Raw genomic sequence first — 15,938 nt, 5'->3', positions numbered from 1 at the left:
CGGGTGAATGGATGGAAGTGCAGTTGTGCGTAATCCCTGCTGCCTCAGTTTAACAAGCGCGCCTGCTGAAAGAAGTTCGAGGGGGGACTGTCCAATGTTTCAGAGTTCTTCTCTGGTGAAATAAACCAAAGAAGGGGAGCAATCAACTGTAAAAATAAACAAAAACACAACTAATATTTGAATTCATTTTATTTAACACATGCATAAACAGGACATATATGCAATGAATTAGAACGTCTATATCTGTAACGACACATTTATATATATATATAAACATAAATAACTGAGATGCATGGGAGTCCTCATGCTGCTTAAACATAAACTGCATCATTTGAGTCTTCAGCACACACAAAAACAATATATATTATTTACATGCTGCACCAAGCACACTATTCACTGTAAAAAGTAATTGTTGATCATCACAATAGAGACCATGTCCTTGATGCCCCTCATAATTCTGCCTGGTGCAATAAAAAAGCTTTGGTCGAAGTCCAGCAGCTGGGAGCTTTTAATGCCCTCAGCAAAGTATCTAAAAATGCTGTCGGTCATTTTCTCACAAACCATCCAAATGCAGGTGTGGACGAGCCTGCTTTCACTCAATTGTTGACTTAGGCAGTAGCATGAAGTTAGTGCCTGTTTCAGCATTCTGCAAATCACACTGGGAGCCTCAGCCCTTCTTGTCAAAGGCGCTGAAGTGGGGTCCTGGCCTATGTGCCAGTCAGCAGGTAGCTCCTGGATATTCAGGAAAACACTGACAGTATAGTTCACCACCTCTGCCAGCAAGTGGGCAGTTGCGAGTTGGAACTCAATGTATGGCATTAACTTCTCAAGCTCGACGCCGTTCACGTTAAACAACGCCTGCAGCCCGTGGAAGAGTTGCTGCAACGACGTCTCAACAAGTCGCTCTGCTCCCGGACACATGACTGAAAAAACCAATTGTACACCTTCCAGTGTGACCTTCAAGAGAGATAAAGACAAATGAGTCGGAAAATTATTCCAGCACATTTTTATTTGACTAAACCAATAAAAAGAAAGGCAAAGAGAAATAATAACAACAAGTACGAAGATCAATAAAACTACAACGTCATTTGAATTATTTTAGTCGTGAGTATTATTTTGGCTTTATTTTAGCTGGACCGACCATTTCAAAGATACTTGACCAAAACAAACCTAAACATTTTAAAGGAGGTTGAAAGTGACTTATTAAAGAAGATTTGTGGACTAGAGAACGACCAATGTGGGTTTTTTTCAGGGCAGATACAGATTATTAGCAGTCAAGGAGGCCGATAACCGTTATTCGATATACGGAGCCAATATTCGCAGTGCAAGTTATTCAAACATGAATAATATACATCAGTAGACAGCTGGACAAAGCTTTAAGTTTCAGTTTAAATTTATTTTGAACATGCATACGATACGATGTAATGCATCACATATTTCCAGTTGTTTTATTACAGCACGTCCGAAAAGGAGTAGGAATAAGCAGAGCTATCCTACCCCTTTTCATACAATAGCAGTTTTATCCCATTTCCTTGTTCTTTCTTTTGTAATAGAACAGTGAATAAATAAATAATAACTAAACAAATATTAAATACATAAGTAATCATTGTCATTTTATTTTTAAAAAGGTTCAAGATGTTCATCATAATTGTTCTTATTTGTACTTTGTGAGCACTTGTAATTTGAACAATCTCTTAAACTGAATCATATTGGTGCTTTGTTTGATTTCCTTGCTTAAAATGTTTTTTAACAATATTTTTTGGGTAACGTCAAACCAGTAGCGACATCATTTTATATGCGGTGCTGATGTAGTGTGGGTAATTTAACACTAAAAAACATCAGGAGAGTGTCTATTGCTGTGGGTCAGAGGAGCATCAACATTTGCATTTCGGAATATAAAAATATAGGAGTTCTTTACATCACAATAACTTGCTATCTAATGTACTCAATTGTGTTAAATGTTATAGCAGTATATGAATTGAATACTGGTTTATTATATTATTATAATGGTTTATTTGTACATGAGGGACCCTGAAATTTTGCGAACATTTAAATGAAACCAATTTGTGGTTCTTTCACATAGCTTATAGGTGAGACATTAATCAAGCTGGCTGACATAATTACGTTCTGGATGTTATAGAAAGTATGAGAATGTGTGAGCTGTTGCCTGCTCTTCTTTACTTGTATAATAATCTCCTATTCGTCAAGATATTTAATCAAAGTTTGGATTTTTGGCAGAGATATCTTTCTGTCGTCTTCATGTTCATCTATCTCTGATGCGTTATTTGTTTGAATCCCAGAACATAAAACTCGACCCGCTCCTTTAATGAACCCACGTTCCGAGTGTTGCCCAGGATTGTCGAGCGTATGCCATCACCGCTGTCGCAAAAAAACAAACAAAACAAAACCGGGAAGATGGTGGAAAAAGAACAAAAACTGGATGTTCCGGCAAAAGTCAAAAGTTCTGGTACTTCAACAGTGGTTATTACTTCACTATTACTATACACTAAATAATGGTATTGCATATTTATACAGGTTTTCTACAGGTATCAGCATATCTAATGTAATGCATTTTAATGCCATTTTAATGCCACTTAAATGATTTCCCCAAGTCCAGTGATGGGCAAGTTACTTGGAAAATGTAGTAAGCTCAGCTACAAGTTATCGAGGTGGGGAATATAATCGATTTTTAGATGCATCGCAATTTGGAAATGGACAATTATAAAATCGATTAGTAAACGCCAATAATTGCTAATCGATTTATGTATTATAAATAAAGTAATGCAGACAGTTCTAAAATTTGGCTGACTGCAGCGAGCCACCTCACCAAGTGATCCGACCAACTCCTTTATTATACGGCACTTATGTTCCAGTTTTGCACACATTTCCATTCATTTAATAAATGTGATGGGAATTTCTTGTTACAAATGCACTGATTTTAAAAGTTGCAAGTGATAAATGCCTATTAATTGAAACAAAAAGAAATGTAAAACTGCATCAATATACATAAATTGAAGATGCATTAATAATCGATTTTTAATCGAATCGTAGCTCCTGAATCGTAATCGTAATCAAATCATGAGGTGGCCAAAGATTCCCACCTCGACAAGTTACTCTCGATTTAATGTAGCTAAGCTACAGGGGAAGCTATTCTAATAGAATAGCTACACGCCAAAAGTAGCTTGCTACATCAAAGCTACATTTAACAGCATTTCTATATATGGGCCCACATGTATAATAACAATGTTAATGTAACTGAGAGTGTACAAATAGACCCAATAAGGGTTCATTACTATTAACTATCTGTCATTTAGCTGGGGCTGGGGACACCCTACAACTACTTCTATATTTGGTTTTTTTTGGCCCACCCCTATAATGTCATTTATTTTCTCTAGCTACAGTAAAAAAACAGCATCTAACTATATCTTGACAAAAAAAACAATGACTTGTGTGTTGTTAAGGAACATTTGGTAATGGTTATGTGCAGTAAAACTTTTCATAAACTCAGCTCACCATAATGTTTGATTCTTAAATTTGTGTTCAATGTCTTCGATGAAGAGAGCAGTTTTGGTTTTGATTTACAAAATAAACAACTAAAAACTAACATTTTGGGCATCTAAACGCATGGCCAAGGATACACATTATCGTGGGTTTCATGCACGTCATCTTCATTACTAAAGGAAAAAATCTAATCCGCGGAAGAGAATTTCTCTGTTGATTTCAAGTATGTTTTTCGTTTTTTTGTGCGTTCCGCTCTGATTCCCTCGTTGTCAGGTGACATGAGTGCGTGACTAATATGATTTTGCTTATTAGTTTTGATGACCCGTCTTATCTTGCCTCTAATTGGCCAGTCCGTAATGTTTCACCATAACCTTAGCCAATTGTGACTTATCATACGAACACCAGCCAATCATCATGGATTTTCTCTGAATGTATGGATGTCATTCATCCAGGTCATTGCATCTGTTGTGAGAATTGCCTTGGTTGTCCATCCTTGGCCACCGTAGATCACGTGAGGTGTCTGCTTCACGAGAGTTGCTAATGTTAGCCAAGTTAGCTCGTGTGTTGAACTGTAAACGACTAAAATAAAGGAGTCGTGTATTAAACAAGTTCAGCTTCCGCATTAACATGACATGGTGTCAGAGTTAAGGACTACACGCCTACAGTGACCAAAGAATGGCAAAGCTTGGGCCCCCAGAGCTGTTTGAATTTGCCGTCCAGCGAAAGGTCCTCTATGAAGGCAGCGCTTTTTGAGCCTGACAAGATATTTTGTGTCCAGTTTGAAAGCCAGAGAAAGAAAATAAATGCACATAATAGCCATTTATCGATGACCGCTGATATATGTATTGACAATTGATGATTATTATGTTTACTTTCATTTATCGTTTGATTGATTGACGTATTAACTCTCGGCCCAGTCCTACAAATGTATAACTTTTTTTTTTTTGCCTCTGGACATTGTATTTATTGCTTTTTAATGCTATTTAGGCTTTAATTTTCACAAAATCTATTTAATGACTTTTAATACTTTTTAATGCCCCGTGGAAACCCATATATATATATTGTATTTGCTGATGTAGTGATGTTGTTGTATAAAAAAAAAGGCAAATACTAATAAAAAGATGGTCGATACCGATATATGTCAAAATGCCAAATAGGCGGCAATAATCGGCCAGGCCGATAATCAGTCGATCTATAATGAACTTTGGTGAAAAATGTATGACTTGCCGTGGGACAAACATTCAACAAGTGTACATAATCATTTCCTTACCCTCCTCCCAAGCAGCTGTGAAAGGCGCATCTCTTCAATGAGATCCTTACAGACTTCTTTCTCTAGCTGGTTCAGAAAGCGGAACTTTGATCTGATCCAGGCCTGTAACCTATCACTTTTTATTCTCTGGAACCTTTAAAAAAAGAATGTGGATTTAGTAATTGTCACCCTTTTAAAGTCATCTGGCATTCATGGCTGTACTGTTCTCACTTGTCCAGGGAGATTATTTGAGCCAGGAGCCACTGCTTCATGTGGTCCACAGTGATATGTCCAGGAACTTTATTCCACTGCTTCATGAGCACAAACTGCCTAATATGCATCTTCTGCAAACACAAAGACAATGTAGTTTGTTTCTGTGCTCCAACAAGAGAGAAGAAATCATTTGAAATGAGGCGTGAGCATGCTGCTTACCTCTACTGTATATGCATTTTCACTAAAGAGAGAAAATAGTAATCGCTGCCAGATTTTCTCATGGATTCCATTAGTGTCATAATTGAACAGACCGCTATAGGAAAGAGAATGACAAGAGACTTAGAATGTTGGTAGCATACTGTATATTTCCATGTAAAAAGATCAGCAAAATGATTGCAGCACTACTTTTGGTAATAGATATGATAAATAGATGGGACATGCTCTTTTGAGATGCGTGACTATGGCGAGCGTAAACTAGTTAGGGCAAAGTTTTAGGGCATTATTTTTTGGTTATAGAAGGCACAACAAGGAACTGAATAAAACAAGAATGCCTGCACATTGTGCGTTATACGTTTGCACACTACGCCGTTCTGTCCTGTTGAAACAAGAACACTTTGAATAACCTTTCTTAAAAGTGTTGTGTACAACTTCCTCACAGTAACATTTTTCAAAGCAAAATAGATAAACAGAACACCACTAGCTAGCTTATTTAGACTTACACTTAGACTTCCTTTATTGTCATTCAAATTTCTACTTTACAGTACAGATAAGAACAACATTTGGTTGCATTAGCTCGTGGTAGTGCAAGATAAAAGAGCAACAAGGTGCAGAGTGTTTGCATTTCCAAAATAAGGTGCAGATTTAAATAGATAGATAACTGTACGGATATATATATATATATATATATATATATATATATATATATATATATATATATATATATATATATATATATATATATATATATATATATTGCACTTTTGCATATGCATCCACGTTTACGGATGTATGTTATATTATTTTTATAGTCCAGCGAGTTAATCCGTTTTTTGGGGGGAATTGAGGGGGTTTATTGAGGGGATTATTATGATGCGTTCAAGAGTCTTTTTTATTTTGTATTTATTATATTACCATTAGTTGCTTAACAGAACACAATTGTTTGACAATTGTCTATATTTTTCACAATTACAAAGTTTATGTAATACATTTTTGTTACCGACCAAATAAAATGATTGGTGTTTACAGCTGTCACTCACCCGGTCTAGTCAACACGCACGCACAGAGAGCATGTGCACAAATACAAAACTGAAAAGCAATCAAAGAGAACCAACAGTTTGCAGTCATGTTGTTGTTATGATAGGATAAACATTTAATGACCGCTAACGCTAGCTATCCAAATTGCTATTATTAGCTAAAGTCAACTAAAGCTAATGTGTGTGCATGTGTTACGTACATACGTAATTACATCATTATGTAGGAGAAACCTTTAGAGGGTGGGATATAATGTGCAAAATACATTGGAAAGTTAGCGCCCTCTAGGCTCCTGTAAATACGTTTCAAACAGCCCCTTTAAGTAAGAAAAACATGTTTTGTCACAATTATGTTTTTGATTACGGTATTTACAAAAATATTACATTAATCATGTATACATGCAGATGAATCACACAATTTATTTTAACAGTACATGCTCCTTCACCTTAACCTCTGAAGGTTACCTGAAAGGCGGCATGGGTTTTTATACGGTCAGTGATCAGGTCAATACATACATCAGTGCAAAGATGAGTGAGGATCGAGACTCTGATTGGAAAATGTAACTCCCCAAAACTACTTGACAAGAATTTAGAAAAGACTGTGACTGTGTTTTGAGCAAAAAAAATGACGTACACTCAAATCAAACATTTTAAAACTGTTTGTGATAGACATTCTGACAATAACATTGCATTTGTATCAAAATATTGGGGTCTTCTTTGAGGTCAATTTATTAAAGTGGAACTGCACTTTTTTGGAATCTTACCTATCGTTCACAATGGGAGACCGAAGGACAAGAAGAATATTTTTTTTTAATGCATCTTAACTTGTAAATAAACGTAAATAAAAGTCCGCTTACAATAGAGTATATATACATACGCCCATAAAGCCCTCCATATAACCATCCAAAAAACGCCAGCAGTACTCCATTTACATTTTGTGACTGAATATTAACCAAGTATTAGTGATATTAATATTATAAGCGCTAACACAGACAAACTATTTATAGCGACGCCGTGATCATAAACAGCCAACTAGCTTGTTCTGCTATGTTGACATCATTGGCTGGTGAGCTGCTTTTTCACCTCAGAGCTCGTGGAAGTTTATGGTGGACCATAAAAAATGCCTCTTACCTTGATAGTAGAAGGATGAGGACATAATCAGATAAATTGGTACACTTTGACAGCCAATTTAGACCCAAAATTGGAAAAAAAGACACAAAAAGACGCTCGTCCACCCCTCAAACCTTTTTTTTCTATTTTGGGACGATTACTAATATTATTATTATTATTATTATTATTATTATTATTATTCCACCTTTAAATAGAAATATATCAACATCCTATCAGTGGGCATCCCAGTGAGAGCAGACGTTATACAGTAAGTGATGTTTTATTATGTTTTTTGGTCTGCAGTGAGTTATAATCAGTGATGTTGAAGAAAAAAGCAAACGGTGTGAGGCCTTTTTTTTTAATTAATGATCTGCTGTATGCTTAAAATGAGCAAAATGCGTAAATCTTACATGTTATTATGAATGTGCCTGTTACTACATTACTTATATTTTTACAGCGTGTATATAAAACTTTGACGGAGATGGTTGCATGTTTTAAGGACTTTAGAGGCAGAATAGAGCAACTCCCATAGGCTCCATTGTCAGCTGACGTTTGATTGCATGTATTTATTAGTTAGAATGCATAGAAAAAGAAAAACAATATTTGCTTGTCCCCTTTTAATTTATGTATGCAAGTAACTCACTGTGCATGATTAATCATGATGAATCGAAATTCAAAAGTGTGATTAATCTGATTTTTTTAAATATATTTTAACAATAAAACATGTTTTGACATTGTCAATAAAGTATAGTGCATGAAAATCAGTTGACATATCAGCAAGTTATGATGTATTTTCAATATACAGGTACATGATTTACCTTTCCAATGGAAACAAAAGTGTACCAGTAGAGGTGCCAACAGTACAATATACGTATTTGTGCAACGATTTTTACACGCTGTACAATGTACCACCAATATTCCCGCAAAATCCCATAATGAAGGATAGTTTGACCCGTTCAACACATGGCTGGTGGCAAACAGCATAAACCCCACATTGCGTCTGATAATGTGCATGAATTGTCTTACCAGCCTCTTAACTGCCAGGTGGAGACATCAGTCTGCCAGTGGCAGCTTTTCCTAAGTTTGCTGCTAGTTCATTTAAAAGTAAAACTGCACTACAAGCTACGTTATGCACTGCCGGTGGTATTTTTTTTAATATATTTACTGTAGCTGATGGTCCTGTGTATTGTCAAATTGGGACTCAGTGACGTGCGGTGAACTAAGCACCAGGTACATAGATACCTTTAGAGTTTTTTTTCTTCCTCTTTTTTGCTTAAATTCTCTAATCATTGTTGATTTAGGTTGCACATTAGAGTAACAGGAAAAAGAAGGGAGTACTTCGCTTTCATAAAAAGGTTATCAAAATGATATTATGATATGATAAATGGGTCCGAAAGTTTTGATAAAGTTGTTATTAAATACTTTTTGGTCCCATTTTCTTTTAATAAAATATATCAAGTAATGTGAGTGTATGTATTTGTATCTGAAGCAGCAATAGCTATCCTCCATGAAAACCTACTTTGTATGATCACATTAATTTTGTCTTAAAGTCCAGCTTGGAGAAGTATTTCATTTTGGATGCAGCATATAATCCTTTACATTGGCAGACACATTCATTTAATTAAATTTAATTCCAAGCAATTTGCCCAACCAGTCTACATGTGTTTTGTGGACTTGGAGAAGGCATTCGACCGTGTCCCTCGGGAAGTCCTGTGGGGAGTGCTCAGAGAGTACGGGGTATCGGACTGTCTGATTGTGGCAGTCCGCTCCCTGTATGATCAGTGCCAGAGCTTGGTCCGCATTGCCGGTAGTAAGTCGGACACGTTTCCAGTGAGGGTTGGACTCCGCCAAGGCTGCCCTTTGTCACCGATTCTGTTCATAACTTTTATGGACAGAATTTCTAGGCGCAGTCAAGGCGTTGAGGGGATCTGGTTTGGTGGCTGCAGGATTAGGTCTCTGCTTTTTGCAGATGATGTGGTCCTGATGGCTTCATCTGGCCAGGATCTTCAGCTCTCACTGGATCGGTTCGCAGCTGAGTGTGAAGCGACTGGGATGAGAATCAGCACCTCCAAGTCCGAGACCATGGTTCTCGCCCGGAAAAGGGTGGAGTGCCATCTCCGGGTTGGGGAGGAGATCTTGCCCCAAGTGGAGGAGTTCAAGTACCTCGGAGTCTTGTTCACGAGTGAGGGAAGAGTGGATCGTGAGATCGACAGGCGGATCGGTGCGGCGTCTTCAGTAATGCGGACGCTGTATCGATCCGTTGTGGTGAAGAAGGAGCTGAGCCGAAAGGCAAAGCTCTCAATTTACCGGTCGATCTATGTTCCCATCCTCACCTATGGTCATGAGCTTTGGGTTATGACCGAAAGGACAAGATCACGGGTACAAGCGGCCGGAATGAGTTTCCTCCGCCGGGTGGCGGGGCTCTCCCTTAGAGATAGGGTGAGAAGCTCTGCCATCCGGGAGGAGCTCAAAGTTAAGCCGCTGCTCCTCCACATCGAGAGGAGCCAGATGAGGTGGTTCGGGCATCTGGTCAGGATGCCACCCGAACGCCTCCCTAGGGAGGTGTTTAGGGCACGTCCGACCGGTAGGAAGCCGCGGGGAAGACCCAGGACACGTTGGGAAGACTATGTCTCCCGGCTGGCCTGGGAACGCCTCGGGGTCCCACAGGAAGAGCTGGACGAAGTGGCTGGGGAGAGGGAAGTCCGGGCTTCCCTGCTTAGGCTGCTGCCCCCGCGACCCGACCTCGGATAAGCGGAAGAAGATGGATGGATGGATGGATGGCAATAAAACAATATTTTTGCATCTGACAAAAAACTCCCACAAACGTTGGCTTACACTAATAAAAATGCCATCTTTGTTATGGTTTTGAAAAAACAAAAATTAAAAAAAAGTCTGGCTTCCGCTGGATAGACATGTGTCTCTGCTAGCTTGAGCGCCCCCACTTCTCCCAGTGTGGCGAGTCAGAGTACTGCAGGGGCATTGAACTGCAAGTTGACAATATATCACCTCCTACTTTGAGGCAGAGGTACTTGCTGCCTCATGGACTGCCTTTTCCCCGTGGCAACAAGCACGCGCCCCATCCCACACACGCTCAGTACCATAGACATCTTATAAGTAGACGCAGCATTGGTTGCTGTGACGCGAGAAATTCGGCCACCATCTTGAAGTGGTGATGAGGAGCCTAAACTGACCGTTGACAGGTAGAAAACAAAGATGCCGGCTGGTGTTCAGCGTTTTGCTGCTCAAATTAGTGGACTGTTGAAAATAGGAATCGGGGGATTACTTTTCACAAGTAAGATTTAACATTAACCTACTACTAGTTGTATTTTGTGAAAAGAATATTACCACAGAGTTGAGAAGGATCAAAGATCTTCAATAGTACTGAAATCGTAGCCGCTAGCAAACAAGAGTATGACCATAATAGAATTGCTTGTCAATGACATTTAAAAATGTCATACTTAATATTCAAATACCAACATTGTTGGGTAAAACAGAATTTGGATTTATTCTGAATCCAGTGAAACAGATTGATGGTTTTAGCTGATATAAAGACTTTCAGGTGTTTATATATGTTTATGTTTAAGTATTAGGCAAACGCTTTTATCCAAAGCGACATACATAAAAAATACATATCAAACAATCACTGTAAATATTATCATTTAAGGGAATATTGTAATACAAAATATCAATACAAAGTGTCAAGACAGAATGAACTCTCTGGTGCTGCAGCAACAGAGATACAATCTATAGGTCCCTAAGATATATAGATATCTAATGTATTCATACATTGTTTATGTATGATATACGCATGTATATATAACCTAATCATATTGTTTCTTGAATTTAAAAATAGCTGACTGTTTTTGTCCCCCTTCTCTGGGATTATATTCCCAGTTTTGATCTCGGACGTCTGGTCACATATAGCATATAAGAATATTCTATTACTGTTGAGCAAACTATGAATAATAAAACACGCCAAAACATGTGTCCTTTATCATAGCTGCACGTATGACAAAAAAACGCGTGAAAATCAGTGATATTCAGTGAGGTAAAATGAATTAAATGCGCTGACAGTGCAATTCATTTGGCAGGAGCAATGAACTGAGTGGAGCGGGTCACCACTCCAAGATGGCGGCCCCGCGTCTCGTCAGCGCCAGTAGGCAGTAGCGCTCGATGCTGCGTACCCTTATAAGATGTCTATGCTCAATACACTTTGTGTGTAGCGCTGGAGGTACCAACTGTGTCTGCCCCACTTCTTGTCCGTGTTATTTTCACCAGGAAACACGGAATTTCCGCGATTTTGACCATGAAAATTATCAAAATATACATGAACCACACCAAATTCACATAGAAAGCATAGACCAAAAGATAACTATTACAACTTATTTTATTTTATTACTTCGTTTTTGAACATCTCATGGTTAAGCTACCTAGTGGAGTGCCTCACCTTGCCTTATTGGGTACTACCGGTTTATATCATAATTTACCTCAAACGGTTTTTGCGCCGATAATTTGTCATTTACCACCTGGCAACGCTGCACCCGGGAGAGAAGCTCCCAACCGACTTGACACCGCCGAAAGGTAATGTCCACTTTATCCATGTTTTATTACTAGTGTAGAATGGTAAATATCCTTGTACATGCCTAACATTATACGGCTTGCTACCGACATTAAGACAAATGAGCCGTTTGTTAAACATTCGTAGTTCACGTACAGACTCAAAGTGTATTCAGCTATCGGCTAGTATGATATGATGCCACTTAGCTCTAATCAGGTCACAAATTGGAAATACATGAATACATATTAGCTCGTTATTACCGTTATTAAGCGTTTAACGACAACAATTATAGTGGGCGCAAAAGTCAAGCGTGTCAAATGATATGTTAAGCACACCTTCGTTCGTCCTTAGTGCGTTAAGAGCAATTTGGAATGTTCCAGGTGTATTTGGCATACAAGTACACAGTAACCGTGGATTGTAAAGGTAATAATACTAATAATACAATTGTAGAGGTAATAATACTAATAATATCTTCGGAGTTTAGAGGTACAACTTTTACTCAAGTGAAACTCTGCTAAGTTTTATATCTATGTTCATGATAACAGTTTGTGCTTTTTCAAATCAATAAAAGTTATGTTAAGACTTAACTCACCTGTTTGACGATGAAATCTGCATTGTTGAAGAAGTGGTGTTGGATCTGATGGTGCTAATAGAATGAAACTTCTGCTCGATCGGACCTTCGCGGAGTTATGGCTGGACGAGACTCAGAGTCCCAGTTTGTGACGTCAAAGGCCTCTTTTATGTCACTGGCACGTTGGACCTCTTTGATGTCTCACATCTTCCAACTGAAGATGCTCTGCTTTTGAAAAACAACACATCGTGTCATACACGTTTTGGGTATGATAATGTAATAATTAATAATTAAGTGGACAATTTTTTATTATTTGGGCTTTTCTCAAATTTTCACAGTCTCTTATTTAAACATAATTTCAAATCAAACATCAATCTTATTCATTTTGGACTAATTATTTCAGTGGAAATGTGATTGTTAATTGGGCTTATTTTTTTTTAAATTTTAACACATCCTCTAATATAATAGGGCAGCACGGTACGAGAGGGGTTAGTGACAGTGACAATATGAAGGTCCTGGGTTCGATCCGGCGCTCATGATCTTTCTGTGTGGATTTTGCATGTTCTCCCCGTGACTGCGTGGGTTCCCTACAGTGTGAATGTGAGTGTGAATGTTGTCTGTCTATCTGTGTTGGCCTTGTGATGAGGTGGCGACTTGTCCAGGGTGTACACCGCCTTCCGCCCGAATGCAGCTGAGATAGGCTCCAGCACCCCCCGTGACCGCAAAAGGGATAAGCGGTAGACAATGGATGGATCCTCTAATAAGCTTGGTTAAATTTTCCATTTGCAAGTTTCACTTTTTGATAACCATCAACAAGCGAGTGGAATAATTCAGAGTGAATATTTACTACTGAGGAGTTGCAGTGTTTATTTAAATGATTTAAATATATTCCAGACTTTCTTTCCATTGAGTTGAAGGCAAGAGTTTTTGGGAAACCATTTCAAAGGTTTAATTTCATAGAATCCTATACTACTGTGATTATATGCATTGAGTGTTAATTCAAGGCTAAGACAAAATATCGAGATATATATCGTGTATCGTGATATGGCCTAAAAATATCGAGATATTAATAAAAGGCCATATCGCCCAGCCCTACTTCCAATGTGTGGGTTACGTATTTTGTGGCTTCAAGTTGTGTGGCGGCTTTATATTATTGTTTTGTGTTGTTTGCTTTTGTTGTGGCTTTTGCATTTGTGCTGTAGCTGAAAGTTTTTGTGTTGTAATTCAAGATTTTGTCTCGTTTGCGTTTCTTGTGATCTTTCTCAACCACTGTAGCGATGCGCTATTTTTGTTTTGATGACGTCACAGTAGGGAAAATAGATTTAATATTTAACTTCCTTATTTTTAAAAGCACAGATCAATATACTTTAAATTTAGGAATATAAATTGATATATCGATCAATAGTTACACCCCTATTATTTACGGTCACCTCATGTCACTTTGTTTGCAGCCTCGGAGCAGGGTTGTAATCTGTCTTTTGTATACAGTACATACAGCAGTGGTTGCTGGCATGAAGTAGCTTCCTGGAAGGGTGAGTACAAAACAGACACAAAGTAAACATTTGTCAGATTGTTTACTGAAGCACTCAAACAACAGTACAAACACAAACACACATGCATGCATGCAGCGGCGCTGACTGTTATGTGATCACTCCTCTACCCTTTTAAAACAGGGATTGTCAACTCGCGGCCCAGAGAAAACATCTGGCCCCCCCAGAACTTTATTATAATGTCTATCTAAAAATATCCATCCATTTTCCACACTGCTTGTCTTCATTGGGGTCGTGGGTAAGCTGATGCCTATCTCAGCTGATTTTGCGCAAGAGGTGGGCTATATAAAGAAAAACAACCACTCACACTTATGGACGATTTAGAGTCTCCAAATAACCCTGTGCTTCTTCTCAATTATTTTCTGTTACACCCCTCCTTAAAAGAAGAAAATATGTCAACTGTCAATAAACATATTCTTGTCTTTATAGAGCCACACATTATAACACTATGCAATAATTTACTTTAAAAAATAATTGTCTTTATGCAGACAGACTCAGAGCTTTTGTCTACACCAGGGGTGCCCATAACGTCGATAGCGAGCTACCGGTGGATCGCGCAGGGTCTGTCAGTCGATTGCCAGCCAGGCATTAAAAATATAGTCCTAAATATTAGCGATCATCGAACTTCACTATGACGTCACTTCCGTCACTTGATTGACACTCCCGGCACCCGAAGATCTTGTGAGATGACGCTGGGTGATGCGAGCTCAGTATAAATAACAAAACGACTGACAGGAAGGCGAGAAACACTTTTTATTCCAACAGACTCTCACGCCGTACCTGCTGTCAAAAGCCTAAAGACCGACCGCACAGCATCTGTCTTCACAATAAAAGTGCTCCATCCTGCCTGCGCTAACAAAATAAGAGTCTCACGAAGCTAGCAAGGCAATATATTTTTTGCAATGTGTTTAAAAACGATTATGGAAGCCGGATAAACAACATGCCAAAAACCAACCATTTTAATGTGATATTGGGCAGAAAAGAGAACAATTTTCCCCTCCACAATGTAAATTCGAAAATGTGGGAGTTATCAGCACTCCTGTGAATCCCGTCCAATTCCAATCAATGCATGTCATCCGAATAAGGTAATACACCAATTTATATTTTTGCCTTCATAAAAGAAAATAATCTATATGTTATGGTTATGGTTATGTTTTGAGTTCATTTCGAACATGCATACAATTGCAACATGATTCATGTGTTAAACATGCTTGTATTTTTATAAAACACCTTTAACGTGTTAACAAAAAACATCTGTTTCATAAATAAATGTTAATATATATATATATATATATATATATATATATATATATATATATATATATATATAGATATATAGATATGAAGATGAGGTAGATCACCTCGATTTGGGCATTTGAAAAGTAGCTCGCCTGCTGAAAAAATGTGGGCACCCTTGGTCTACATCATGCTCTTAAACTGAATAAATAACTAATAAAAAAAAAATCTATACCGTAATTGTAATGTAATGTAATAATAAATAATAACAATACAAATAAACATTTTAAAGAATACAAACTTTTATTTCTAATTACATTGTGCTGTAATTGGAAGGTATATAACTTTGTTATACTAAATAAAAAAATAAAATGGACTAATTTCTGTTAGCAAAAATTTAACCCACATAAATATTGAACATCTTAAAGAAAAAAAACATTCCTAGTTGGAAAAACGAGAATAAACATTGTCTTTTGTTTATTGTCATCATGTGATCACAGCATTTTCGCTCGTTTGTCCGTGTTGATGGACGCGTATTTTCCATTCGATTTGAAGCTGAAATATTACCACCACAGGACATTTGGCTTTCTAATAATTTTTTTCCCTCTAATTTTTGTTACTTTGCGGCACTTCTTAGTTCTAACTGGCGAGACGCGAGTAAGGACGCTGTCTGAATGTGCTTCCTGTGTGTGTGTGTGTA

General features: G+C 37.9%; 1 protein-coding gene across 1 annotated transcript; it reads right to left on the bottom strand.

Moving 5' to 3' along the window:
- Positions 1–227: 227 nt before the first annotated feature.
- LOC133611306 (uncharacterized) lies at positions 228–12,578 on the bottom strand. Its single transcript, XM_061968003.2, has 5 exons — positions 12,474–12,578; positions 5,183–5,276; positions 4,982–5,094; positions 4,772–4,904; positions 228–957 (listed from the first exon to the last, which is right to left on the bottom strand). Exons 1-5 carry the CDS (start codon positions 12,494–12,496, stop codon positions 394–396), a joined length of 927 nt encoding a protein of 308 aa, XP_061823987.1. The 5' UTR covers positions 12,497–12,578; the 3' UTR covers positions 228–393.
- Between the last annotated feature and the right edge of the window lie 3,360 nt (positions 12,579–15,938).

This window comes from Nerophis lumbriciformis, linkage group LG08 (assembly GCF_033978685.3).
Source record: "Nerophis lumbriciformis linkage group LG08, RoL_Nlum_v2.1, whole genome shotgun sequence".
Classification (NCBI taxonomy): Eukaryota; Metazoa; Chordata; class Actinopteri; order Syngnathiformes; family Syngnathidae; genus Nerophis; species Nerophis lumbriciformis.
Note: the sequence above shows the minus strand (reverse complement) of the source record. Positions and strands in the feature narration are given on the sequence as shown.